The following is a 27795-nucleotide window of genomic DNA, read 5'->3' as shown; positions in this document are numbered from 1 at the left end:
TTTTTCCTACCTGCCTTTACTGGGGAAGACCGCCCACCCGCGGGTTGAGGGTTCCTTCTGAACCTCAGAGTGGGGAGGGCTCTGAAGTAAGAGGATGTCTGAGGGTTTCAGCTGAGGGTTTCATCTGTCAGGGCCTCCAGGATTCTGGCGGTGGCATTTACAGAGGCTGGGGGTCTTGGATCCCCACTCATGCAGGAGGCAGAGACTGAGCACTTGGTAAAATGTTTCATTCAGAACATCTTGTTTTTCTCCTAGAGTCAAGGCCACAGCAGAGGGCTGGGAGCTCTGTGTGTGTGTGTGTGTGTGTGTGTGTGTGTGTGTGTGTACAGCAGAGGGCTGGGAGGGGTGTGTGTGTGTGTACAGCAGAGGGCTGGGAGGTGTGTGTGTGGTGTGTGTGTGGTGGAGGTGGAACCTGCTTCCTCATGCCAGTTCTCTGGTTGGTTCTTCTGCGGAAGTGCCACGAGGAAGCCGCCCTCTCCCCTGCAGGTGGGGAGAAGGAAAGGAGCCCTCTGCCATGGACTGCTGGGTGTAGCCCGGGGGACCGGCTCTACAGCCAACGTTTGTGTGTTTGTAGAACTGGGGTGACGCCCGTTCAGTTGACCACTCAGGGTGGTGGGGTCAAGTGAGCTGATTAGAAGGAGAAGCGTTGTAATTTTCCCCAGTCTGGGGAGACCCGTCGAATCGCTATCCCATTGAGGTCAAGCCCAAGCTCCCCACCATCTCCAAGGATTGCGCTAACACTAAGCACTTTCTCTGCCCTGGGCGAGGAACAAAGGGGACACTGCCTGCGGCGCAGCACCATTGCTGAGGCCCCGTCAACCCACGCCTTCCAAGGCCAGCTCCTGCCTAAATCCGGGACGAGGTACGCAGCCAGACGGACGAGAATCTCTGCAATTGTCCAGGACTCCCGCGAAGGGCACAGTTCCCTCCCCATTCCCCGCCCAGGCCTAGAGGGGCGGGGTGCGGAGCTCGAGACCCAAAGCTGGGGCCTGGCGGGTGTGCTGGCGCTCCGCCCCGCTGTGCCTCCCTGCTTGGACCTCCCCGGCGGCGCTAGTCCGTGCCGTCCACCAGTTCGCACAGCATGTTCTCCAAAGACGTGATGCGCTGCTCCTGGGCCTGCACCTGCTCGCGCAGGGCCTTGATCTCCACCAGCAGCGTCTCCAGGGTGTGTTGCTGCGGGGCGCAGAGGACCGGAGAGGCGGTGTTGGGCGAGGGGCGGTAGCGGGCTGTTGATTGGGTCTCGGTGGAGCCGGGCGGGGCCTTACCGACAAGGGGGCGTCGCTGGCTGACTGGCTGCAGCGAGAGCCGGAGGGCGGGCGCACGTCCAGGATGTTGCGCTTGGCGACCCGGAGCTCGCGGTGCTTGGGAGGAACGTAACCGTCCCTCAACGAGATGAGCACGGGGTCTGCGTCCTGACCGGATAGCCATTCGTCCGCTTCTAGGGCCGGCTCGGGACCCGGCGTATCTGGGTAAAGGTCGTCCTGGAACAGGTCTGACTGCGGGGGTAGGGGGACAGGAGAACAAGCGGAGTGCCGGGCCTGCTCCGCTCCCTTCCGCCTCGGAGCTCTGCCCACCCCTCTAGCGATCAACTCACCTTGCGGGGCACAGTCATGACGATGGGTTCACACTTTCTTTCGTGCAACTTGTAGAACCTAAAAGGGAGCGGGGATCAGCACCCGCTCAGGCTCCCACTCCCTTTACTTTTCGGGGGACCAAGGGGTTAGAGACCAATACTTGCTGGGCGCCTATGATGCATTGCACTTTAAACACATCCAACTGGTAAAACGCCTCTGAGAGGGTGTTTATCATCCTTAACAGGTGAAGAAACTTAAGTTCAGAGAATGTCAAGCGCTGGCACTGGAAACGAGTCTGTTTGACCCCAACCTCCCAACCCAGCCCACCCCTTTCCAAAGATTACACGCCTGGGGAAGCCCCCGCGTCTTCCCGGAATGGACATGGGGACAGAGGCAGGTGAGCAGGAAGGGCAAAGCTGCTGACCGTGCGATCTCGCACTTGCTGACATCGAGTCCCCGCTTGGGCATGAAGCCCATGCCCCTCTGAGGCTCCTTGCTGCTGAAGGTGTTCAGGTAGTGCACGAAGGGCGGTTCCTCGGTGATCTCAAAGTACCGAATGCTGCTGTCACCCTGCAAAGCCAGTCGGTTCAGAGCCGTACCGGGCGGGCCCCCCTCATCTCCATCCGGCCCCCTCTTCTCCCCTCCCGGCCGCCAGCACCTTGCCGCACAGGTAGACGATGCTGGAGTCGGGATCGTAGAAAGGCAGTAGGACCCCGTTGCTTGTGTCCATCTCCTGCAGCGCCACTGGCTCCTCGAAGTTGTTCTGCCCAAGCACAGGAGGCGTGAACAGCCAGCCCCATCCCGCCCTCGGTGCCGCTTCCGGATGCCCCGAAGCTCCTGCACACTGCCTGCCCTCCCTGACGTCCTCGCACTCCCAAGGCAGCTCTGGTGAACGAAGCTGTAGACCCCACCTCTGGACACCACTCCTGGTCCCCCCACCTAGACTCCCTGCGCCGCCGCATGCAGTCACCGCAAACCACCCCCAGGGACTCGGCATCACCAGGTGGGGGCGCCAGCGTGGGCTCCTCAGGCGACGCAGCAAAACTGGGCAGAGGGGTGGGTGTGGGGATGGCAGGCGCTGCCAAGGGGGCAGCAGTCTCCAGCCCTGTCCAGGTGAGCATGCCCTGCGGGTGGGGGGCGCCTGGCCCCTCCCCCGTGATGCCTGTCCCCGGGGCACACACCCCAAGCGTCCAGCTGCGTTACCGGGTCCCACAGGCCCAGCTCTCGCTGGCTCATGCGGGTGAAGCCCGTGGTGAAGATATGACCCTGGCGCGTGAAGACGGCCCGCATGGGCCTCATTCCCTCGTGGGCCGCAAACCTCTCCTGGGGGAGGGGGAGGAGGAGACAGGGAGAGGCGTCACCCAGTTGCCTGCGCTGGGGAGCCTGGAGGGCCGGGCAACCAACTTGCTGACTTGGGTGTGAGGGCGGGGGCGGAGACAAAAGGGGCCCTAAATATTCAGTTTCCTGGGGCCCCCCTGGGTGGCCCCAGGCCTGGAGAGCGCGGGGTGCGCGCCTCTCTCAGCAGATGCTGAGCCCTTAAACGTCCTCAGGGCAGGGGAGATGTCTGCGGGCTTCCCAGGAGCTCAGCCAGGCTCTTCCCAGACCGGAGCTCCCCGCTCCGCTTCGGCTCTCTTGGGCGCGGGCCACGGCCGGGGAGGGCGCTCCCAGCTGACCCAGCGAAGGAGCGAGCGCGTGCGCCCGCGTGCGCCCGGCGCGGCCTGGCCTACCGGGTCCCAGAGCGCGAGTTGCCGCTCACTCATCCTGCTGAAGCCGGTGCTGAGCAGCTTCCCGTCTGTGGTGAAGACGGCCCGCAGCGGGCGGGCGCCCTCGTGAGGCCGGGCTCGCTCCTGCTCGCGGGGTTAGTGGGTTAGAGCACGCGCTGCTCCGCCCGGCCCCGCCGCGCTGGACTCGCGCCCTCCGCGCCGACGTGCAGTGTCCCGCGCAGCCCGCGCCCCGGGTTAGACTGAGGCTGGTGAGGCAGGTGCCGCCGCCCTCACAGGCCACCCAGCTGGGACAGACAACGCGCGGGGATGGCCTCCAACCCTCAGCCCGGCGGGTCGGCCAGGTTGGAAAGGGGCCTGCCCGTCAGCCAGGGTTGGGCTCAGACCCGGGAAGAAGGGGTGCCAGCTGGGAGGAGAGGGGTCGGGGGCTCAGGTTCATGCAAGGCCTGGTGGGAGGATAGAGTTTGCAGCTTCTCCCCTCCTCAGTCACGAATTGGGCAGCCCTCCTCTGGGCTGTTGAGATGCAGGGAAGGGGAGGAAACAGGAGCCAGGCAGAGACGAGCGGGGCTGGGGGCTTACTTAGGGCAGGGGGCTAAAGGGAGGACTGGGGTCTGGGATAGAGGTGGAGAAGGTGAGCGCTGGAAGCAGGACTCAGGGGAGGGCGGGTACAGAGGCCTGACAGCTGCCCCCTGAGGTAGGGGCTGGGGAGTGGCCAGGCCAGGCACTCACCGCCACCACCTGGCCCTTGCGCGGGTCGATGATTCGCAGGGTCTTGTCCTTGCAGGTGGTGGCTAGCAGGCTCCCGTTGGTGTTCCAGCACACGCTGTGGATGACGTCCGGGTGCGTGTCGTCTAGACTCAGGAGCACCTCCCCAGTGCCCACGTTCCAGATGATGATCATATTGTCACCACCTGCCCAGAATGGCCAGACACCATCACCTGGGCCCTGCCTGTGCCACTCCCCTCCTCCCTGATCTATGGTAGGGACCCCTCCCTAGGCCCCCAGACCTGCACTGAGCAGGACATTCCGGGCAGTGGGGTGCCAGGAGAGGATGCCCACACGTTTGGAGTGGCCCTCCAGTGTGATGATGGGCTCTGTGATGTTGCGCACAGGGGTATAGTCTGGAATCTGCCACACCTGGGGGGAAGGAAAAGGCGTAGGGTAGGTGGGATGAGCAGCTTTATCACTGCTTCTCCCCTACTTCCTGGAGAAGGAAATGGCAACCCACTCCAGTATTCTTGCCTAGAAAATCCCACGGACGGAGGAGCCTGGCCGGCTACAGTTCATGGGGTGGCAAAGAGTAGGACACGACTGAGAGATTTCACTTCTTCACTTTTTCCCCTAATTCTCCCCACCCCCACCCCAACTCTAAGGGTCAGATGCAGGACAACATGAGATGGTACCCGCCTGGGGCAGAAACGGCTGGGAGCCACGAGGGGGCGCTGTCAGCTCTCCAGAGACCTCCCTACTCCCCTGAGCAGGGAGACTTCAGAGCACTGCCCCCACGCTGTTCAGGCTCCAAGGTGGCCACGGCTATAATTAGTCCCAAGCAGTGCATCCTGGGAGGGGGTGGGCATGTAGCTGAAAATAGCCTGGGAGCTGGGCAGGGCAGGCCCTGACACTCAGCACCTCCCTTACCACCTTACAAAGCACAGGTGAGGCCGTCCTCCCTGCTTCCCCTGCCCCACAGCCCAGCAGCATCCACCTGGTGCCTACCATGATGGTGGTGTCGTCTGAGGCACTGGCGATGACGTTGTCATTGTGCGGGCACCAGTCAATGTCCAGCACAGGGGCAGTGTGCCCAGTGACCAGTGGGTAGTTCTTATCCACTCGCCCTGTCTGCAGGGGTCAGAGAAGGAGATATGGGGCTATTCTCCTGTGCGTTTTCAGGGGGTTGGGAGTGGACCTGTTTACATCTCAACTGTCTGTTCTCTATTGTCTCTTTGCAGAACTCACCCCCTCTCTGCTCCTGCAAACCCAGCCAGCCTACTTCCTCTACTTCCCTGAAGGCAGAGTCTAAGTCATTTAATGTCAAGGAATCAGATGCAGAGAGGTAAGATAACTTAACCAAGGACACACAGCAAGATACTGGTAGAGCCAAGACTTGACTGAGAGTCCAGTGCTCTTCCAAGAACACCTCATTGGAGGACGCTGTTCTTGGGCCTGTCCCCTGCACCTGAAATGTCTCTGGGAAACCCCTGCTGGATTAGGTCAAGGTAAGGTTATATGCAGTGCAGGGCTGCATAGCTCCTTCCTAGCCGCACTGGGCAGATCTCTCCCTGGTCACTGGCTTTACCTTGGAACCACAAGCAGCAGGCATTCCTCGTGCCTGCTATCTCCCAACCTGAGCTGAGGCCCATCTATTTTTAATCTTTATGGTATGTTTGTGGGGGCTCTGAGGCCTTTGCAGGGGCTGGCATCGACCCAGACCAGGCGGCAGGGGAGAGGGGTGGCCGTGTGGCATTGGAATGGTGGTTGTACTGGGGGAGGGGGTGGCTCCTGCTGAAATTCGAGCCCTGGGGATGGTGTCCTTGGATGGTGTCTGCATTGTCTTGGAGTGAGTCACTGGCTATTGTCAGGCCTCATCCTGACCTTGCCACCTGTGGGGCCTCCCCTAACAAGGTGTAGGGGCCAGAATCCAGGTCAAGGTCATACCTTGAAGTGGACAGCCTATGGGTAGGGATGGCTGAGGGGCTTGAGGCTACTCAGTAAAAGTGATGGTCATTGCTTGGCCCTCATCCCTGGAGTACTGGGGGCTCTGGCCTGATATGTCATGTCCCCCTGCCTTTTGCTCTTGTTCTACCTCACTGCAAGAACCAGAATGGGGGAGGCAGCCAAGGATTCTGGATAGAGCCTGACCTTGTCCTCACTGTGCTGCTCTGGGGTGTGATTTAATCCAGTAGTCACCCTGGGCTGGGTACAAAGATCCAGAAGCCAAAAACGTGAAGGGGTGTGGCATCAGGAGAATAGGAACAGAATCCGGCCAGGTCCTGACTCCACTGCTTCCCAACTATCCATCATCCCCTCTAGGTCCCTGCTGGGAACAGAGTGCTGCATGGAGAAGGGATGGGCTGTGTGTGGGTGGGGACCAATGGGATGCTGCTGTCCTGGGAGGGGTGAGGGAGCCTCCCAACTAGTCCCTGAGTGACTGGGGGATAGGGAGCAGTCAGTCTGCCTAGACTGCCCTGCTGAATTAGGAATGGAGCTAGGTGAGAACACAGGCGGCTGTCCAGAGTCCCCAGGAGTCACGGTCAGCGTCCTCCACCTGCTTCCTTCCTCTCATCCCTCACCTTGGCCAGAGGCAGGACGATGAAGGCACCTCCACCCCCAGCCTCCACAATAATGGCCAGGAATTTGGGGTTGACGGCACAGAAGGAGCTGTCCCATGTGACCTTGGACACACGGATGTCCTCGTAGGCCTGGTCAGCCTTTGCTGCCTGTCCAAACACGTGGCGGAACTTGCTCTGCCGAACCACGCGCCGGCTCATAGCTGGGGGCAGAGATGGAGGATCTCAGTGCCCAGAAATGCTTTTGGTCGTTAGTCCTGTAGCTGTGGGAGGGAGGAAGAGTTGGGGGAGTGGCAAGTGAGAAGGATTATCTGGCCAAGAGTCAGGTATAAATTAATATAGAGTCTGGTCCTAGAAGCAAGGTGTTTTCTTCAAGGTGATTAATATATGGGAAAGTTCTTCACTTAGTTCGGGAGACTTGGATTTGGGACTTGACTTCTCCTTAGAGAACTGCCCCTTAGACTGGGGCGGACAGTGGAAGCTAACTGGGCCTGGTTAGCTTCTCCTGGACGTTCAAGCGGTTTTGGGAGGAGCCTCAACACCAGGCCCTCCGGCTGCCAGCCTTGGGTGAGCATCTCTTCACCGAAGTGGTTTATCTCCCAGAGGCATCTTGTCCAGAATCAGAGACTTCCTGGCTTAAGGCCATTTGTGGGGCTAGGACTGCAGCCCCCCAAAATTCTTAAGTTCAGCATCTCTGGCATAGGTTAGGCAAATGGGGTTTGCCTTTTTCTAAAACTTTGCCCAGGACGCGTCCCTCCTGTCAGCTAACCTGAGTCCTTCCTGCTCCTGCTGTCATCAGTTTCCTCCCACGCTGTCGCGGGTGGGGTGGGAGTGGGAGGAACGCGCTGTAAGGTGGCTCTCCTCCTCCCACCCCTCTCGCACAGGCTTCTCTAAGAGGCCCTCACCACGGTATTCTGGCTTTTGCCCGCCATACTTCAGTCCCACTTCTCCTCGGGGTCCTCTCTCCTGCTAAACTCTTGCGGGTGGGGTCCTCGAACCCCTCCCCAGGCCAGAGCCGTATTTTCAGAAGTGGAATGGGGAGGGTGAGGTGCCTCTTCTCCCGCAAGGAGCTTGCACTCAGCTCTTCCCCAGGGGCCACACCGAGCGCTTCCCAAACCGCAGCCACTGCCTCCAGCCGCTCCCCAGTACCGGGCATCCTTGTGCCCTTCAAGCCGCTTCTGCAGCCCCCGGCCTCAGGCCTGGCCTCCGGCCTCCCCGCACCCTCCTCCGGCCCCGGCACTGCGTTCTTGTGAGACGAGGTGTCTGCGCCCTGCGGGCGCGCGGGCCGCTGTCCGGCCAAATATAGACGCCAAGTCCGCCCCGCCCGGGACCGAATTTGGCGGCGGTGGGGGGAGGAGGGGGCGCAGACCTCTGTCCCCTCCAGACACCCCGCCCGCTCCACTGGCTGCGGCGGCGGCGGTGGGGGAGTACCTGGTCCTGGGCCGGCCGAGGGGCGCTCACGCGGCGACTTCTCTGCGGAGGGGCTTGGGGGTGCGCTGGAGGCCGAGGGAAGCGTCAGGGCGCCGGAACTGCCTCTCCGGGTGTCCGCGGCGTCTGGGGCTCGGGCGTTCGGCTGCACGCTCCGGCCGCTGCCTGCGACTCCCGGGGCCGGGCGCCGCTGCAGTCCCAGCTGCCGCTGCCTTCAACCTGCGGAGGCGGGGCCTCCGGCGGGGGCGGGGCCACGCAGGCCCCGCCCCTCAAGCGGCGGGAAAGTCGAGCGCTGCAGACGCAGCGTGACCCGTCCTCCGGCCTGGGAGAAGGGTCCAAAGTAATTTTGCGTGTGTGCTCGCGGGCTGTGCGCGATCTTTCTCCGGGCTCCGCGCCTACCGGGTGAACTGGGGAGGCCCAGGTTCCCAGACCTTAGAGCTGGGCGCTGAGAGAGCGAGCCTACGAGGGGGCGCGCTCCCTTTAGAGCCGGCGGCCGCGAGAGATCAGATGCCTTCGCGCTGCATTCCTGCTGCAATCACACTCCCAATTTAGCCAGTCCCGGCAGGCCGGGGCTGTGGGACTGCACGTCCACACACCACCGAGGAGCGGGCCCGGAGGATGCTCTGGGGACCCTTGGATGAGGGCCTAGGTTGGCCCAGGGCGGCTGGGAGAGTACCTGACAGGGGGCTGTGAATGTTATTGTTACTGTGTTATTAATACACCGTCATTGTACTAGGCATTTCACCCCTTTAGGGAGGATTCCATGGAACAGGGCAGAAAGCAACCTAAAAACCGGGAGTAGGAATGAAGGAGAAAAAAGAGAACACCAAGTTCAAGGAAGAGCAGCTGGCCCAGGTCTTTAGCCAGATTTTAGACACTGAACCTGACTCCTCAAGTCTTGAGGGCCTTGTTTGTATTGGTATTCTGCTGTGTTCCTGGAAGCCCCTACCCCCTCCCGCTCCCCTTCAAGACCCTTGGATCTGACTATTGACCAAGATTAAGTGAAAGTTAAAAGTTGCTCAGTCGTGTCTGACTCTGCGACCCCACGGACTATACAGTCCATGGAATTCTCCAGGCCAGAATATTGGAGTGGATAGCCTTACCCTTCTCCAGGGAATCTTCCCAACCCAGGGATGGAACCCAGGTCTCCCTTAGCGCAGGCAGATTTTCTACCAGCTGAGCCACAAGGGAAGCCCACGAATACTGGAGTGGGTAGCCTATTTCTTCTCCAGCAGATCTTCCCCACCCAGGAATCAAACTGAGGTCTCCTGCATTGCAGGCAGATTCTTTACCAGCTGAGTTAGACCAAGATTAAAGAAGTGATAAAAAGAAATCTGGTCAAAATGCAGCCAGTGAAAACAACTAGTCCCTTTAGCTGCTTGCTGTCTAAGCAGTCTCACCCACTGCCTGGATGTCTTCCTTTAGATCATAAGGCTCTGGAGGGCACAGGGGACCAGCGATTACTTCTCATTCTCCAGGACACACCTGGAAATCAATGGAACACAGCCTTCCAAAAGGTCGAGGTCAGCATTAGGGGTAAAGGGAAGGAGGGTGGTGAGAACCTCAAACAGATCACGAAGCTTGTTTCTCAGGAAGAGTCCAAGTATTCAGTGGCTTGTGGGCCAGACACTTGTTATGGGTGCTTCAGGAATAATTATGGCATTGGAGTGGGGCATAAGAGTAAATGAAGAATCTCCCTTTTACCTAAAGATTCCGGGCACATGATTAGGAGGAAAAGACCTGAGTGACTCAGTAGCTCCTTAATAACAATAGCTACACACTGTATTACAGACATTACACTTATTAATTCCATTCTGATAATAGCCTTCTGAGATGGGTGCTATTATTACCCCTGTTTTACAGATGAGAAAACTGAGGCAGGAAACTGAGTAGAGCTGAGATTCTTACCCAGGAGTTCTGGTGTCTGGGTCAAGCTTTTCAGCACCATGCATTTCTTTTAAAAAAAATTTTTTTTTAATTTATTTTTGGCTGTGCTGGGCTTTATTGCTGCTTGGGCTTTTCTCTAGTTGTGGCGAGTTGGGGCCTCTCTAGTTGCAGTGTGTGGGCTTCTCACTGCAGTGGCTTCTCATTGTGGAGGACGGTATCTAGGGTGTGCGGCCTCAGTAGTTGCAGCTCCTGGACTCTAGAGCACAGGCTCAATAGTTGTGGTGCACGGGCTCAGTTGCTCTGCGGCATATGGGATCTTCTGGGATCAGGGATTGAGCCTGTCTCCTGCATTGGCAGGTGGATTCTTTACCATTGAGCCACCAGGGAAGCCCAGCACCATGCATTTCTGTCTCTCCTTGAAGGAGAATGCCACTTTGTCTCACAAATGCTGATACCAAGAGTTATGTTTTGTGGCACAGAGGAAAGGACGCCTGGACTAACTACAAAACTGGAGTTTCAGCCGTTGCTCAGTCACCCTATTTTTGTAGCTCTCTGAGCTGTAAAATGAAGAGGGCTGGGTTAGGTTCTTTCCAACTCTGCACCACTTGTTGGCAGAAAAGCTACGTGACATGCTGTCTCCTACCTTGAAATGGCATTTTTTTTTCTTCTCTCCTCTCCCTTTCTCTTTAAAGAGAGCCAGGCACTCCATTCTAGAGGGAAGGGTCTGGGACTAGGAAGCAGGAATCCTTCAATCCATTCTGCCTTCAGTTCCATCACTTGGGAAGGGGGGGGTGTGCTCTCTGGGTACAGGAGCAAGAACTCAGGTATTGTTTAGAGCTGGTAAGGCTCAGCCCTGCCCTCTAGCCTTCTTCTGGCTGCCAAGGCCTGGCAGAGCCATGGGTGGGTGGAGCCAAGGCACAAAGAATCAATCAGTGGAAAAAGCTCCTTGGATTTGGTGCTTTCCCTTGCCGTTATCCATCTAAACTGCAATCCGTAGGAGACAGGCAGACTTCACCTTTCATAAAGCTATTTTTTCTGGAAGAAGTGGCCTGGCAACTTAAAGAGGTGATTTGGTCCATTTGCTTTGGCTAGAAAGCCACGACTGATCAGGGTTAGGGACTCCAGGCACCCCTAGAATATTCTGTGAAATGACCTTGCCTTCATCATCAGGCACTCTGGCACTCAAGCCAGGCACCAGTGGTGTGCTCATCTCATTTGATATGGATGATTCATATCATCCATAAAACACTGACAAGGCAGTGTTTTCTCTGGAAATGGAGCTTTCCCTAGATGGTAGCACTGCTTTATCTGTGATGAACGGCATCACTAAATGTCTCATGATGGGTCTGTTGGAGGGGTGGGAGAAATGGAGACCCCTTCCCTCCCAGCCTGGTTTGTTGTGGGTTTGGGGCTATGCCGTGCAGCTTGTGGGATCTTAAGTTACCTGACCAGGGATTGAACCTGCACCCTCTGCAGTGAAAGCTCAGAGTCCTAACCACTGGGCCACCAGGGAATTCCTCCCCTCTCTGCCCTGTCCCCAGCCTGTATTATTAGAGAGCTGCTCTTTGGCCCCATCTCTCTTCCTCTACCGTTGACATTGAGTGCTTCTTTTCTAACGGTGGGAGAGAGTTAAAGCTTTTACTTCTTCGGAAAGTCACATCCCATTTCTAGAAACCTTTCCTTGAGCTGAGGTGCCTTGTGCTGAACAAAAGCTTGTGAACTCTCATTCATGCCCAGAGAGGTCACCAACCCAAGAAATCCAGTCTCTGTTGGGCCAGGTCACAGCAGCTGTCCTGAGCAGACACTTCGTCCCACAGATGGTGGAGGAATTTTGGTTCCTTTGCTTATTCATTCTAACATTCAGGTGGTGGCTTTGACAAGAGCCTCTTTGACCAGGCAAGTTCCCAGCCTGGTCACTTGATTGGAGCCACACTATCTGAAATAACCTTTGGTGACCTCATTTCCCATCCAGTCCCTGTTTTGTGAGAGGTAGAAAGTTGTATTTTTCCCTAGCACTCAGCTATCTCATAGAGAGGGAGAGCAATCAGTGAGAATTGATCATGTTTACCATCAGTGTTCTCTTCCAATCCCCCCACCTTCTCACCACCTCCCTCTTTTGCTGCACTTGATCGAGTACACGCTTCATCTTCAAAATAAAAATTTATTCAATCTGTAACAAGAACATTGAATCTGCACATTTGCGCACAAGTTCACATTTAAAAACAGCGGAGCACATCAGTAATAAAAAATCTATGATACAAGTGGAACATCCCAACCAGCAGGAAGATTAAGGAAGGAGATGAGACCACTCTTTATATTCTGCTTCAAATGCCTCAAAAAGGTCCCAGAGATTCCAGGGAGCACCTGCTTTATTTAATAAAATGTGAGCATAAAAGTTTGGGGTTGTCTGGGCAAAGGTTAACAGTCAGTGGGAGGGGCTTTGGGGACTTGTTTTCTACCTTTACAACAAGCCCTACAAAATAAAGTAGAAAGGAAAAAAGAAAAGGCACCTTAAGCTATGCCAAGCAAACCAAATTCCAATAGAACATACAAACCAAACAATTCCCTGTGGACTTACTGATGGGGAAACGTTTCAGGGCCAGTTACCCAGCTTCCAGACTGAGTCATCAGCTTGAGTTAAGCCCCGGGTACAGGCGGCCACCGCTAGTGCTGCTGTGAGGACACAGATGGTGGCACTAGTCACATACCTCTTGGGGCATCTTCAAGCCGATGAGGGATGATTCCAGTTTAGAAATTCTGTCCCAGATCTCTGGGGCACTGAGAAAATGAGGCTAGTTCTCTTTTCACAGCAGGAGCCAGGCCCAGTCACCTTCCACTTCCAGGCTGGAAAAGTACAGAAGCATCTTGCAATAGCCCTCCATGGCACCCAGGGACCCCAAGCCCTGGAGAAGGATTAGGAGTGTGCAGCTGCCTGCTCTGGTGGCAGGCAAGTTTTCATTCTAATACGGCCCCTGGATGAGTTGAGGCAGCAAATACATTTATGCCTAATACATGCCTTGATCTTTTAGTTTGGAAGGGAAAACGAATCCAAGATGCTCTTAAGTTGGATTGGTGCTGAAAGAGCTAAGATTTCATCTCATCTACCATCAAAAAGCAAAACAAAATGAAAAACAACACTAGCCATTCACCATTACAACCATCACTATAAGACCACACCATCACTGAGGAAATGACGACTGTTTCCATACAGCGTGTTGGATGGGAGTGCAGGACACAGATGGAAATCAGTTCCAGGTTTCGCCCACTTCCCCATGAGGGCTGACCACAAGGGCCTTGCTCTGTGTGAGGATGGCCAGGGCAGGGTGCCTGGAGGAGGAGACTGAGCGGTCATCAAGATGATGCTCTTTTTAATACTCACAATGTAAACAAAGTATCCACAGACAGTTGTTCAAAAAAGCCAAAGAATGGCTTTATTTTAAAAATTGAAAATGCCCTTGAAAATGACCCTTTTTGCATAATGCTTTCTTTCTTAGAGAAACAACTCCCACCAAAAAAAAAAAATCTTTACCAAACATGGCTAGATCACTTCAGAACTGAAATCCTCAGCTGGAACAAATGAAGATTTCTGTGAGCTGCTAGTCTCAGCAACTTCAGGTCTATCTGACAGCATCTGTCTGGGGCCTTTCAGCAGGAGGGGGGACCCCAGAGCCCAGGTGGTCATCCTCAGACTGTCCTTGGGGCTCTTGGTAGTTCACAAAACAAGAAAGAGGAAATGCCAGCTGGGATACAGGTACAGAATCGGAAGAATGCTAGATAAAGAGCCTGAAATGTTAGGAATGATCCCAAACATTCGAAATCTGAAAGGCCATCCAAATGAGGTGAGATGAGGATGACTACAGTACAGTCCTATGTCTGCTAGAGCACACACCATGCCTAAGTTGTTTCTAAAATCAAACAAGGGGGGGCTTCTCCTTCCTGCTGACCAGAGAGCCATCCAGATTACAGCTCAAAATCTGTGTGCCCTGGAGCTTTCACCCCAGGCACCACAATGCAACTTTTTATACACACACACACACACACACACACACACACACACACACACACACACAGCCCTCCAGAATAAATTGTGAGTCAGGCTATGGTAGTTTTCAAAGTAAAGAGAACAAGAGGCACTGAGCGAGAGGTCAGACCTGCTGCTCTGGGTCTGGGTCTTCCACGAACAGAAAAGGGAAATAGGTCACCCGAGATTATCAGACCGTTTGAAGAGAATACAGTTTGGAAAGTTGTTGATAGGCTATCATGGACTTCCCCTGGACTGAAATCAGCTACGTAAATAGCACAAGAACACTCAGTTGTGGGAGTCTGAGGGCTGGCAAAACCCCATGGCATGCTTGAATTACAGACCTTGTGTAGAGAATGTTTCTTTAGGCAGGTAAATTAAATGATTACAAAATATAATTATTTTTTAAAAAAGGCAGAGCAAGACCGTTTCCTCGACGCTTAAAAAATAGGTTTTTTTCTTCACAGCGTTTGAAGGCTCCCCCCCCGCCCCGCATCTGTGGTTATTTAATGCAGAGTGAGCATTAAACCCCAAGGCAAGAACAGTGCAATGCTGTCAACCCCCAGGTGTGTACTTCTTAATATGGGGGATGTCACCATCTCAGGGGATTCACTGAATGGACACTACTCTCTTTACCTCCACGCCAAGCCTCCTCTTCCCAACCCTGCAGTTTCCTGTCCTTTCCCCATCATCTTGGTGATGGAACTGCCTCAATCAGACAGGGCAGTGTCAATGGATGAGCCCTGGAAATTCATAACCCTGTCTTGCAAGTCTCCTCACACTGGTACATGCCACCTAGCAGAACACTTTACAACACATTAAATATCCAGGAGTCACAAAACTGTGTGGATGATACATCTGAACATTGAAGAAACTATTCAGGAACAGCACAGGTACCTATCATTACTACACCTTAAAAAACACTTAGAACAGGAGGTTTCTGTCTAATTGGCCTCCTGGCAGGGACGTCAGACCCAACCATGGCCTCCTCATGGCAACTGGATTCACAGCTCGTCTTGAGCACCTAGGAGTGGCCTCAGTCCACCTCTGCTGTCTCCTTTGGGTCACCCTGTCCTCACCGAGCTCTGGCCTCTGACATCACCTTCACAGCCTGTGAATCTGTTGTCTTCTCTCAGTGCTGTGACGAATCCCAAACCTAAACCTCAGCTCTGTGCTTGGTCTATCTCTCAGCGATGTGGCTGTCAACCAAAGCACACAGGAAGCCAATCTGCAAACCTCTTTGGTTCTGAGGAGCGGCAGAAGGCGTTCCTTCCGGGCTAAATATGTGTTCTTTAAGGAGCTGAAACAGGGTATTTACAGCAGGTGCTCCTGCGTTAAGGACCCCCACAATAGCAGCAAAGCAACAGCATCCTAAATGTGGTCATTAGGGGCACCTGCCCTTGCCGAGGCCTCCCTGTGGCCCTTCAGCCCAGTCCATGTGGGGCTTCTGACCCAGGCAACAGTAACACTCACAAATCCTCCCTGGCTCTGATTCAGCCACTGGCAGACAACGTTCTGGGATTTCAGTCTCAAAGAGGCATCAGCCTTCAGTCACACTGCAATCTAATTGGGAGCCTTTAGGGGTTTCTCTGAGGAGGAAGTTACTAACGCATAATTTGGCAGGAGCTGGTGATTAGAAGTCTCCATTTAAATTATACCACTGTCCATATATACTCTGCAGATTCCTACCAACACCCATGAGATTTATTTCTGTGGTATCTGTATGTCTTCCAGTTGCAGCTTTACTCCTTCTTAAAATGGATAAATCAAAAAGACCCTACAACAGTAACAACAAAACAATGTGATAAAGTGATGACATTATGTACATAAATACTGTATATAAACTAGAGAAATGACAAATCTTCCAGGAAAAGAAAAAAATAAAACTTATGTCAAGTGTTAACAGTGATAATATTAAAAAGAAAAACTTTGCATTCGATGGAGGTTATACATAGGTCATGTAACAATTCAAATATCTATGAAATTAAAAAAAAATTAGGCAGCGTTGGGAGAAACAGCATGAGGGAGGAAAATAAATTGGAAAGAATATGGCCATGAAACTCAAAAGGCCCACAGAATTATTCAAGTAACGAAAGGGTTAAAACCCTATATCTGTCCTCATTTTAGAACACAAACACACTTTAAGTTGCTGTTTTTCAAACTTGTCCCTATCGTGTTTTCTCATTGGGAGGATGCTGCAGAGCACATTTCCAGGGGGTAGTGGGGAAGAAGGGGTGGGGAAGAAAGGGGTAGGATGACCACGTTAGTGGAGTCCATCCACCCAGAAGATACTGGGCGTGACCACCTCTCCACCCCCAATTTCACCTCCTCCTATTCGGCTTCCCTCTACAGAGGACCTCTTGGATTTCATTTGAAGGTCATTTTAAATTAAATAAAATTATTTGCTTGGGGTAAAAAAAAAAAAAGTATTTGCTTGATAGGTTTACAAAGCCAGCTGTTATCATGCCTTTTTGTAATGATACACTCTGGAGACCAGGAAAGATGAATTCTGGAAGACCCTCTTTGAAAGCAAAGCAGAGCCTGCCCACCTCGGGAACTCCCAAAGGGCTGGGCTGAGAAGACACTGACGTCAGGCTGCCCCCTTCAGCAAATCTGAATCCAATGCATCAGGTCTGGAGACCAAACCCTCATCACACAGGCCTAGGGCAGCGCTTCCAATTTCCAGCTTCATCCCCACCCTCCCCATCTGCTTCCTTCCCAATCAAGCCAGCAGGCCTTTCCTCAGAGGGCAAAATGAGGAGCAGGTGGCAGTTGATTGAAAAACAGCATGTTGCCTTGGATAAAGGTGTTCTTTGAAAATGAGTATTTTTTTGAGGTTTGAATTTTCCAAAAAAAAAAAAAATGACAAAATGGTCTTGCCGTCCAAATCAAACTCTCTCTCTCTCTCTCACACACACACACACACACACATGGGGTGGGGGTGGGGAACAAACCCTGCATGCGCCAGGAACAGTAAAATGACCAAAATATTATAAAATTAACCAATAAAGTGCATGGTTCCTTACGTATTACACCTGCCCCTTTTACAAACATTTCTTTTAGAAAGTCATGTGTACAGGCTCAGAATCACATGGTATTATAGAAGGGGTTGGTTGTCCGTTTTTTATCGTTTGCTTTTCTCAGTCTCCTAAGGGGGTGAGTTCTGCCGTGCTGCTGTCGGGGCGCCACAGCCAGCCCTGGGGCCGGGCTGGTGTCCTGCAGTCCCTGGGTCGGTACCAAAGGAAGGCCTCCTTCCGAACTAGTCAATTCAGGTCCTGCCCTGGGGAGCAAACACTGCTGACTGTAACCAAACTCTTTGGCGTACTGTACAAGGGGCCTCTCCACTGGCCTGCTCTGCGCAATACACTCTGTGGTTCTGAGTTGCTCTATGAAATACTTGGTGGGCTCTCGGTTCTGGGGAGTGTCTGGGTTTTCTGGGGGCTCCTGGGCCTCCATGCCCGAGTCTGTTCTGAGGAAGGGCTGAAGCAGTTTGAGATGAGGGCACTCAGAGGAGACAGGCTCCCTCTCTGGTGAACAGTCTTTACAGAGGTCCAAGTAACCTAACTTGGCAAGGGAAGCTGAACGCCTCATTTGGGGTGGCTTGGGGAGCCCTACCTGGGAAGTCGCTTGGGACTCGATTTCTTTAGCGCGTCCCTTCACCACCCTGGTGCTCTGACTGAGACTCTTTATACTGTCGCTACTGGAGCTGTGTGGGAGTTGACGGGCTACAGGTGTTGGGTCCAGCTTTTCTGGTTGCTCCCCGATATTATCACCCAGTTGGCTGATTAAATGCAGGTCTTCGCTACTGAACTGGGAGCCCTGATATGGCACTTCACTGCCCCTGGAGAGGGGGCCCTCCTGACTTTCTTCCCAGCTGCCCTGCTCCGTGGAGGGCCCGCTGTCTGTGGTGCTGCTCTGCCCTGTGAAGCCTTCCAGGTGAACCACCGTCTGGGGGTGCAGGTGATCCGGGCTGGTGCCACACGGCTGGGTCGTGGGACTGACAGCAGGCGCTGCTGGGCTGCTCAGGGCGGGGGGCAGGTCGACTGGCCTGCTGGGCTCGTGCTGGGGAGAGGAAGAATGAGGCAGAGGTAGCACTCTGGGGTGCAGAGGAGCCTGGTCAGGGCTCAGCGTCCGGTTCAGATTTTCATCCAGAGCACAGAGGACAGTGAGGGCCTCTTCCACCTTCACTGTCCTCAGTCCCTGCGCCCCACTCTTCTCACTGCCGGCTCTCTCCTGCCCTGGCCCGGGATCAGGTGATGTGGCTGTGTAGGTGTATTCAATGATTTCTATCTTCTTGGGAAAGGGAGCAGGGGCCGCTGGTGTCTCGGGCCCCTGGCCTGAGACCACAGTCCTCGGCTCCCGCAGGACGCCTTCGTGCCATGGGCCATCCTGAGGTGCTGGCGCCGGGTGAGACTCCTGCAGCTCAGGGGCCGGCAGAACGGCAAGCTGCTCAGGACGTGGTAAAGAGCCAGACTCAGACCCACCGCATCGCCCTTGGCCCCTGCCCGTCTCTGGCTCCTTGGGGACATATGATGGTTCTGGGGCGGCTTCGTCACTCTTCCCTTTCGCTGCCAGGTCTGCCACTGAAGAGTCATTTTTGGAATTCTTGCGAGTGGACAGCGAGGTCCCCACAGGGGCAGTACTGTGGTGCTCCTGTTCTTGCCGCAGGCGCTCCTCAAACTCCAAGGTGGCTCGCCTCACGGACCCGGGGTACCACTTGGCATCTGGGGGCATCCCGGGGCCCCAGAGCTCTTGTTCCCCCTCCACTGGTTCCTCTTCTTCCACCTCTGCGGTGGAGGAGTGTACCCCTGGGTGCCCCTCGGGGTCCCCCTTCCCTGAGTCTTGGGCTGGTTCAGGCTGGGCTGGGCAGGAACCTTCACTCTGCTCCAAGTTTCCAGGTCTGTTCTCCGCAGCCTGGGCCCTCTCCAGGGGCAGCTCGTGGACGATGTGCTTCTTTGGTGTGTGGCATGGGTTGGACAGCACGTCTCCTTTCACTTGAATCTGTCCGGCTCCGTGACTGATGGATTCAATCTCAGTGACGATTTCTTTGACTGACATCGCATTTTCTGAGTGTGGCTGCATGAAGATGTCTGGGCTGACCTGTTCTGAGATTGCCTAAGAAGAGGAAACAGTGAGAAGGTTATGGTAAACTGGAGTCTGATTGAAAGAGCCAGATAGTTTGCTCACTAGGTTCTGATCCAGGAGAACCTTCTGGCTCTGAGGACACAAATCATGGAGTGCCTGGAACTGTCCTCTGCCTGGGGTTACACTCTATTTCATGGTACAAGAAAATAACAGATTCACCAAAGGCAGAGGTACAAAATTAGTCATACACTGTGTCACTGTCTATTAAACTTTTGTTCTGTTTGCTCTAATAGGATTCTGTTCCAATAGCTTGCTCCAAAAGTAAACAGTAAGTAGCCCTGGAGGCTCCTATAATCCTTATTTTCTGAAGACCCTGAGCCTTCTAGATTCAGGCCACCCTGGGTAAATGAAACTTTTCCTCTCTAGCCTATCAACTTCTGGCCTAACCTGGTTCAAGGGGAAGAGTTCCACTGAAGGGCTCAGTGGCCGCCTTAAATATGCCCAAAGTCCGAGGGAGATGGATGTCTGACTTGGGAGTCTCACTGCTCTCTTCTGTCCTCTGTCTTGCCAGCTCTCATCCACTCCTCCCGCTGCTTCTCCCAGTGGCTGCATCCCGGCATGTGAGCACAATTCTTATGTTTCATGGGGCTTCTTCCGTGGCTGATGCAGCCACATGCCTGAGCAAACTGAGAAACTGTGACTCTGACATTTTACTGTTCCACAAGTTACAAGTCCTCAGATGGGTTTAGAACAAAGCCAAAGAAAACTGGCCAATGCGAAATCAAGCCCTACTGTAAAACAGTTAAGAATCTCAGAATTCAGAGATGGCCCTTGGACATCTCTTAAAGCAACATCATTCTGAGCCTCAATCTACTTTGGCAGCATTTTTGTAAATTTTCAAAGTCCAGTATTTCCCTAGGAATTGTTCTGGTCTTTCTCCTTCAAAAGAATCAGAGCTAGTACAGACTAGCAAGGTCAGTTATGCCTTTGGGAGAAATGTGCCAGGACATCAGGCAGAGGCCAACTTGCCAACGCTGGGAGAGAAGCCACAGCAAGCCCAGTGAGGTGCAGGGGCTGTGGGGAGAGTGCTCGTATGACCAGGAACTTGGCAGAGAAGCTATTTCTGTCAGAGCCGCTGCATCCATTAGTCCAAAGGCAGGCTTGAGCATTCTGGTCTCCCAGCAGAAATGAAATAGAGGCATAACTTTGGGGGAGAAGAGAAGACAGAAGCAGAGGCAGCAACTGCCCTGGGTTGGTTAAGAAGAGAGAAGACAGATGAGGAGTACACGAGGTGGTAAATGTAAGTAGGTGGACATCAGGAGATATCAAGAGTCTAGTCAGCTCCACTGAAATCATAAAATGACTTCATTTATGAAGTCATTCATTAAAGCAAATAGATCACCATTTACTTCCCATTATCAATCTAAGATACCATTGTTTTTAAGATACCACCCAATTTCAAAAGTCAAAATGAGAAAAATAATGTGAGTCTTAGAACTGTTGACACATAACTGTTCCCCTGGTCTGAGATGGCTCATAGGAACTCATCGGCCACTGAGAAGAATCTTGGGATTCTGTCTGCTCTTAAATTATTTCCTCAAACCATCTCTCAGTTCTCGAATACCACAGGGTGGCAAGATGAGGAACAATTCAGACACATTATCAATAGCAAGAACTCAGCATGGGAATTAGCTGCTACTCCAACAACTATTAACACATGTCCAGTCTTTGAATTTTCTGAGGCAGAAAGAATTTCCCCAAACAAATCCATCCTCTCAGAGAGATGGGTCTCACTCAGGCAGCAGGTGAGTCCCTGGCACCTCCCTGCTGGTTGAGATTTGATCTGAACTGCAGAGGTCCGGGGGGACCTCTCCTTGTTCTGGGAGGACATGCGTTTTGGCAATCCCTTCTTCCCTCATCCCCTTTCAGAAATGCTTCCAATGACACCGAAAGCCTGGAAAGATAAATTCTCAAAATGCCACTGATTTAAAAAATATAACTATATTTAAACCCTAAGTTTTCCCAGAAAGTCCCAGCCAGACTGTCTCTCCCATATCGCCTTCTTCAGTCTTTATCAACATCAAAAATAAAGTGAACAGAGCAGAATCCCAAATATTTTGTCTTGACAGAGAACATCAGTAGGGACAGAACCATAAAGAGAGTCTTTACCTTTGGCTGTTCCTCATCTACTGAAGACTCCTCGGATGCGTGAGGGGTGTTACTCAAAGAGCTGCTTCTCTGCTCATCAGTGGTCGCTTCGGAAGGGGCTGCTTCCACCACTGACAGTCGACAGCTCTCACTCCTTCCTCCACCCATTTCCTCCATCCTTGAATGAGAAAAAGATCGGGACCGGGTTTCTTGGGAAAGCTCTACAAACTTCTCTAGAGCGCTGAAAAAGTCAATGCGATCTCCACTGAAATCTGAGACTGTGGCCTGGCAGCTGGATTGGGGGCTCGGTGACTCGGGATCTGGGGACATAGGGAGATCTTTCAGGCGGGATGTCAGCTCTTCCATGGGCAGCAGGTGGACGTTCATGTCTGCTTTCAGCGCGTCCGTCTCCAGATCTTCCACGGTTAAGTCTGGGAACTTGTGGGCCATTTCTGGGTCCTGTCCAGGTTGGATTAAGGCTTTGGATGCATGGCAGTTGTCAAGAGGGAATTTCGGTTCATTGAGACAACACCCTGATGAGCATCCATTGATGTCATTTAGGTTTAATTCATCTTCAATCTGTCCGGTGTGAAATTCCCGAGAAGTAAACTCCAAGCAGATCATTCTTTCTTTGGTGCACAGGCCTTTCTGATTCTCATCCTGCGGGACCACGTGTTCCACAAAGACGGGTGGGATGGGTGGGTGGCTCTCCATGGTCTTCACCTCGGCAATCTGGTCTGCTGAGGTAGTGATCTCCTTTTTGTTGAGTTCCAGTCCTGGTTTGCAGATGGGTTCGTGGTGGTCCGAGAGGTCGCTATCTGAATGTGATCTCCAGAGTTTGTTGTGCCGCTGTTTGCTGTGGAGGATACACATAGGAAATGCCTTACTCTGATTTGTCAAAACAATCAATACCTTCCCAGGAAACCGCTCCCAGAGAAATGTACATCGTATCCTGCAAGATGCTCTGTTAATGCCCATTGGGAGTAGGCAATCAACAGTTGAAAAGAGGCTCAATGTCACTAATAGCAAACAACAAAAACAAAGCAAAACAACAACAAAAGCAAATGAATATGAGATCTGACTTTTTATGATCAGACTTACAAGAGCTAAGATGGTTGTTAACAGTCAGTGTTGATGATGGTTTGGCCAAACTAGCACTCTCATGATACATGGTTTGTAGGAGTGTGAACTGTACAATTTCAAAGAATGAAATCTGGCAATAGCTCTCAAAATTTAACCCTTTCACCAGCAACTCTCCCTTTAAAATTTTTACTTTGAGAAATACTACTACATAGGTGCATAAAGCTATATATATAAGGATGTTTACTCTAACACTATGGCACCAAAAAAATTTATTTAAATTACAGTCCATACACTTAACATGCTAGGAGGCTATTAGAAACAGTCAGTATTTCAATGGAACGATGTCCAAGGTGTATTATTAAGTGAAAAGCATGTTGAACACACTTGGAACAGTTAGTTCCCATGTCAGAATAAATGTAGGAAAATATCTGGAGGAGCATCATTAAACTGGTAACAGTGTCTATTTTGAGGAAGGCAGGGCTTTCACTTTGGGGGAGGGTTTTACATTCTACACTCTGTAGTATGTAATTTGTGAATTAAAAATGAGCATGTTTAGTATTAATAACTGGGGGAAAAACTAAAACAAAACAGCATCCAAGTAATACAAAGAGAAACACTTTAATGGAGCCCAGTATAAGTGTTCATAATTGAGATAAAGAGCTGCTAGAGGATTAATCACTGATGTGGAAGTGTGAGGAGGGTGATAGTCTTTTTTTTTTTTTAAATAACATTAGCTATTATTTATTTAGCACAGACAGTCTTTCTTGAATTAGAAAGTGAAGATGAGGGAGGTCCCTGGTGGTGCAGTGGTTAGGACTCGGAGGGTTCACTGTGGCAGCAAAGATGAGGCTAGAAAATCTGGAGATGAAGGATGGTAACAGAGAGGAAGAGGATAAGCATAAAGTACAGGCCCCTTTTATAAGGATCTCTGGATAAAAATCACCAAGCTAAAGTGACCCTGGAAAAGGAGGTGAGCCAAAAAGACTACATACATGTCCATCCTGTGGTTGATTTTGTGGAGAGGAGGTCTGATGAGATCTCATTTCAAAGCCTGTTCTAATAGGGAAGAACAGTTCCCAAGGCTCCAATCAAAAAGAGGAAGGTGGCCTTGTGGCTGGCCCAGGGAACAGGTCGCCAAATGTGGCAATTGGGGGTGCAGTTTCCACAACTCACAGGCAGACGAAGAGTTACTTCACCTCAGGGCAGAATGGGAAACAGCCCAGGACAGCTTATTCAGGGCTCAGGGCCATACCTGCCTCGGCTGCCCATGAATCTCTGCCGAGTCATGCGCCTGCACTAATGTGAACCCCTGTTTGTTCTCAGCTCTGCACCTGCTCTCAGCTCCCCCGCCTGTTGGCTGCTTGGGTGGGGCTCTCTCTGACTCAGGCCTGCCCAGCAGAAGGGTGCTTTTCTGGGTAGGGAGCAGGTCATTTTGTTTATGAAGATGAGCTATAATCAATTAGCTGGCTGTGAGGTAGGCTTTTCACCCTTTCCAAGCTGCACGAACTCCAGCCACCCCTAGGAGGAGACAACATATCACATATCCCGAACACGTGAGTGGTGGTGGGCGGGGGCCAGCGAACTGGTTGGATAGGTGGGGCCTTTGCGACCAACGGATGCCCCTGTGCTTTAAAGTCCCTTCTTTTTAATCAAGACACCCCTGTTTCCTGACCTAAATAATGACTGTGTTCTCCAGTTTCTGTTCTTCACCTATCATGAGGATGTTCAAACTGCTACCAAGTCCTCTCAGCCACCATGGTGGGATGACTCCTGTGATGCAGACAGATCACTGGAAGGTTATCTCTGGGAGGAACTGTTCTCACCCTGATAATAAACAACAGCTTATGTCACCAGGCAACTGTTATCTTCCTGGTCCTGAAAACCCTCCAAAGTATATTTCTAAAGAACTGCCTGTAAGTCACTAACCAATGAGAGACGGATGTTATGCTAATAGGCACAAACAGGGCCAGTCTCAGAGGAAGTGGCTGACATCATAGCTGCTTTACCCAGCAGGGATTTCCTTCCCTTCCTGCAGAAGATAATCATCAGAAAATACTGGGTCAGAGCTCTGGAATTATACTGACACCTCCTGTAAAGTAGAGAGAAAAATCCTGATCCAAAAATAAGTCTGATTCTGCCGCCTTTTTCATTTTTGCAGTAGGACCTGCAGGGAGAGTGGCAGGCGGGTCTCTGACAGTCAAGACACTGCCTTTGAAGCGCTGTTATTCCATGTGGCCCTTTCTCATCCTTCTCCTCCCAGCGCAGAGGTCGGTAACCAGTGACCTGAATTCTGTGCTGATCACACCCTCCTTTTTCCTTATTGTGTCATCACGTTTTGCTCTGACAATACATAGCTTGGTTTGCATGTTTTGAATTTTACATAAATGAAATCATACTGTGTATCCTTCTACAACTTTTTCTTTTTGCCTAACATGTTTTTAAGATTCATCAATGTAGCTGGAATTTTATAGTGCAGACAGTAAGCCACAATTTATTTATCTGCCCTGCTGATGAGCAGTTTGGGGCTACAAATGATTACAGACAACATTGCTATGGACATTCCTGTGCCTGGTGCAGTTTGGTTTCTCAAAGATGTTTATATATAGGAGGGGAAAAGGTGGGTCATAGGGCCCATGTGCATTGTTAATTTTACTCAGTAACACTACACTGCCTCCCAGTGAAGCCTCTTCCCAAGCCAGTTTATTCTAATACTCCATCAGTAGGGATAGATATAAGACATTAGATCGTATTTGTTACTTTAAACTGTAACATTTATACTCAGCTGATGCTCCAGGTAGGCAGCAAGCAAAAAGTGAGTAAGTGGTGGTTGCTCAGTTGTGTCCGACCTTTGTGACCCCATGGACTGTATGTAGCCCGCCAGGCTCCTCTGTCCATGGAATTCTCTAGGCAAGAATACTGGAGTGGGTAGCCAGTCCCTTCTCCAGGGGATCTTCCTGACTGAGGGATCGAACCCAGGTCTCCTGCATTGCAGGTGGATTCCTTATCATCTGAGCCACCAGGGAAGCCCTAGGCAGCAAGTAAATAAGGTCAAAAAGAACTTCAGAGCTGGTTTGTGGCCTGGATGATGCAACCAAGTCTCAGGTTCTTTTTCTCCCTGAGTGGCCTCTGACCTGAATTTGGACTCACATAAACACACTGACACACGTGAAATGACTGGGTCATTCTGGGTAGGAATTTGGCCTTTTACTTAGTAAATGAGCAAGAAGGAAATCTAAACGACAGGATACATATGATATCCCATTCTCTTGCCTCCACTTTTTCTTACTGTTAGTCACTCAGTCGTGTCCGACTCTTTTGTGACCCCATGGGACTGTAGCCCACCAGGCTCCCCTGTCCATGGGATTCTCTAGGCAAGAATACTGGAGTAGACTGCCATTTCCTACTCCAGGGAATTATTTATTCCTGACCCAGGGATCGAATCCGCATCTCTTCTGTCTCCTGCATTGGCAGGAGGATTCTTCACCACTGTGCCACCTGGGAAGCCTCTTATTGTTACATGTTTGGTGAAGTACCAACTCTGAGAAAATTATGTATAGGAAAATACTGCTAAAAAAGGAGTATCAGTTGTAGTAAAATCAGAGTGTTTATGGTCACTTCTCAGGGCATTAGGCAGTCTGCAGAGAAGAGGAGCAGGAAGAGAGAAAGAAAGCATCAGCTGAGCATCTCCTGAGCTGTGCACGGTCCTAAATGCTCTAAGATTACTTCACTGAAACGCTATTAAGAAAATCCTTTAAACTTTACTTGTGATTGGCTGTCACCTGACCAGGAATCCATGTTCTCTCATTCTCAGGTTCCCTCCTGCTGGCTGACCATTGTGTACCAGCTAACTATACTAATGTCTCCACCAGCAAAGACAGCTCTATCTTCTCTGGCCCTGGTGACAGGGACATTCAAAGAATCAAAACACCTATGAGGACATGTCACAGACTCCCCCTGGCCACCATCCAGTTTTTCTTCCTCGCGCCTTATGTGCTGGAACCTAATATCTGAGACACATGGTCCAGCTTGCAGATACATGAAAGCTGAACCTGTCGAATGGAACATAAATCTGCCAGATACTTCAACGATCAGAGTCCAGGATAACAAACAGGGTTGCTGGTAGCTTAATGGAGGGTTTCAACACACACACACACACACACACACACACCCCTCCTCCTGCATCACTCCTATCCCCCAGCTATAACAACAGAAAACATAAAATTAGATATGGACAGTATCAGTCCCTTTGTGATATTCTCACTTTCAGATCTAAAGGAGAATATGAAATATTAGCATTCCTCAGGCTTAAAGACAGACTAAAAGATGCAAAAAGTCCCTTGAATTTCACAGGGGCTCTCACTGTTTGGTCTACATTCTCATATCCTGATTAAGAGACTGTAGCCATCTCATAAGTCACTACAGGGGCCTACTGTCACTTTGTTAAACTTCTCTTCTGCCAAGTGGTCCAAGTGCCAAGCTAATACCCTCCAACAGAGGGTTGCCCTCTTAAGCTAAGCACCCTGTGCCACTCTAGACAACCAATGGGGCTCGACAATGCCAGGATCAGGGTGCTAGTTCTGTGGGAAAACCACGGCATGCTTCCTGGGAGAAGATGTGAAATACAAGATGTCTGAGTGCCTGGACAGGAAATGGAATTTCTTTGCAAATACAGTGAGTCCTCGGATTTTCCCAAGGACTTTCCTCTCTTAGTTACCAAACCACAAGGCTTGGCAGAGCTTCAGACAGTCATAGGCCTCTGGGGCTTCTCCTTCTTTGCTCTTCTAAGAATTCAGACCTTGAAGCAGTTCTCTGGGGCTGCCTAAGCAAGCTTCTCTGAGGCCCAGCCCACTCGGCAGTCGGCTTGGCAGGTAGCTTTACAAGTGCTGTATTCCTGACAATACATCATAGCCTGCAGACCCAAGCAGCTACATACCCAGGAGGCACTCCCACTCTTCTTCCTTACGGCAGAGGCCCGATTTGGTTTGAGTGTTCAAGTCCCACAGGTTCAGGGAATGTGGTACTTCCCTAACACCAGAGGGTGAATGTGAATTTATTTTTTTGGCCTCGTGGCTTGTGAGATCTTTGTTCCCTCCAGGGACTGAACCCGGGCCATAGCAGTGAGAGCGAGGGAGTAGTAACCACTGGACTGCCAGGGAATTAATTCCCTGTGAGTTTGTTTTAACCAGTCCAGGAAATTCTATTTTCCTAGTCAGTGATTAGTTTTAGGAGCATGACCCAGTCCTGGTCAATGGTCCTGTGGGGGTGGAGTGGGTGGCAGACTGTTGGGGAGCTTCTGCAAAAGGTCTTCCCCTCTGGTTAAAATGCCCATTCTTTCAGCCAGATGTTGTGGAACTTCTAGGGAGATGCCTAGAAATGTGGCACCTGTCTGGAGTCATAAGGCAAATTCAAGGACCAAGCCAGGGAAAGGAGAGCAGGAAGAGAGCACCGACCGACGTCCTCGATGCCACCCCAAGCCATTATACAGTCTACTTTGGTGCTTCCTGCTACAAGAGATGGTAAATCTTTCTAAACTACCTACAGCTGGGCATTGGGCAGGGTAT

At 51.8% G+C, this 27795-nt stretch overlaps 3 protein-coding genes across 38 annotated transcripts in view; 1 reads left to right on the top strand and 2 right to left on the bottom strand.

Moving 5' to 3' along the window:
- Window positions 1-8199, bottom strand: CORO6 (coronin 6). 14 transcript variants are annotated; one of them, XM_081580246.1, is made up of 11 exons: window positions 7924-8199; window positions 6586-6893; window positions 5012-5134; window positions 4303-4432; window positions 4025-4206; window positions 2778-2897; window positions 2233-2337; window positions 1999-2144; window positions 1595-1652; window positions 1266-1496; window positions 1-1173 (listed from the first exon to the last, which is right to left on the bottom strand). In XM_081580246.1, the coding sequence occupies exons 2-11, from the start codon at window positions 6781-6783 to the stop codon at window positions 1051-1053; spliced, it is 1416 nt and encodes a 471-aa protein (XP_081436372.1). In that variant the 5' UTR covers window positions 6784-6893; window positions 7924-8199; the 3' UTR covers window positions 1-1050. The 14 variants fall into 14 exon arrangements, with proteins under 14 accessions (XP_081436372.1, XP_081436371.1, XP_081436380.1 ...); XM_081580245.1 differs by having other exon boundaries at window positions 7985-8199; XM_081580254.1 differs by having other exon boundaries at window positions 5012-5163; window positions 6515-6845; window positions 8014-8199.
- Window positions 4080-27795, top strand: part of LOC145542103 (uncharacterized) — a 32068-nt gene continuing 8352 nt past the window's right edge. For 4 of the 9 annotated variants that reach the window (XR_014079582.1, XR_014079588.1, XR_014079584.1 and 1 more), the window contains exons 1-3: window positions 4080-4274; window positions 5245-5348; window positions 27572-27750. Coding sequence is in view for 1 of the 9 variants with exons in the window: in XM_081580265.1 (XP_081436391.1) it covers window positions 4272-4274; window positions 5245-5348; window positions 24393-24501; window positions 27572-27750 (395 nt within the window). In the remaining 8 variants the exon portion in view is untranslated. Of the gene's footprint in view, window positions 4275-5244; window positions 5349-8763; window positions 9028-19296; window positions 19332-19429; window positions 21110-21132; window positions 21781-24392; window positions 24502-27571; window positions 27751-27795 lie in introns of those variants that run through there. The other 5 variants (XR_014079589.1, XM_081580265.1, XR_014079587.1 and 2 more) reach the window with 5 other exon arrangements.
- Window positions 12039-27795, bottom strand: part of SSH2 (slingshot protein phosphatase 2) — a 236835-nt gene continuing 221078 nt past the window's right edge. For 12 of the 15 annotated variants that reach the window (XM_081580226.1, XM_081580228.1, XM_081580217.1 and 9 more), the window contains 2 exons: window positions 21173-22007; window positions 12039-19033 (listed from right to left, as the gene is read on the bottom strand). In XM_081580226.1, the coding sequence (XP_081436352.1) occupies window positions 17006-19033; window positions 21173-22007 (2863 nt within the window). In that variant the 3' untranslated portion in view covers window positions 12039-17005. The remainder of the gene's footprint in view (window positions 19034-21172; window positions 22008-27795) is intronic. The other 3 variants (XM_081580231.1, XM_081580232.1, XM_081580230.1) reach the window with 2 other exon arrangements.

The sequence above is a fragment of the Giraffa tippelskirchi genome, chromosome 3, assembly GCF_054371585.1.
Source record: "Giraffa tippelskirchi isolate mGirTip1 chromosome 3, T2T-mGirTip1v1.2.pri, whole genome shotgun sequence".
Lineage (NCBI taxonomy): Eukaryota > Metazoa > Chordata > Mammalia > Artiodactyla > Giraffidae > Giraffa > Giraffa tippelskirchi.
Note: the sequence above shows the minus strand (reverse complement) of the source record. Positions and strands in the feature narration are given on the sequence as shown.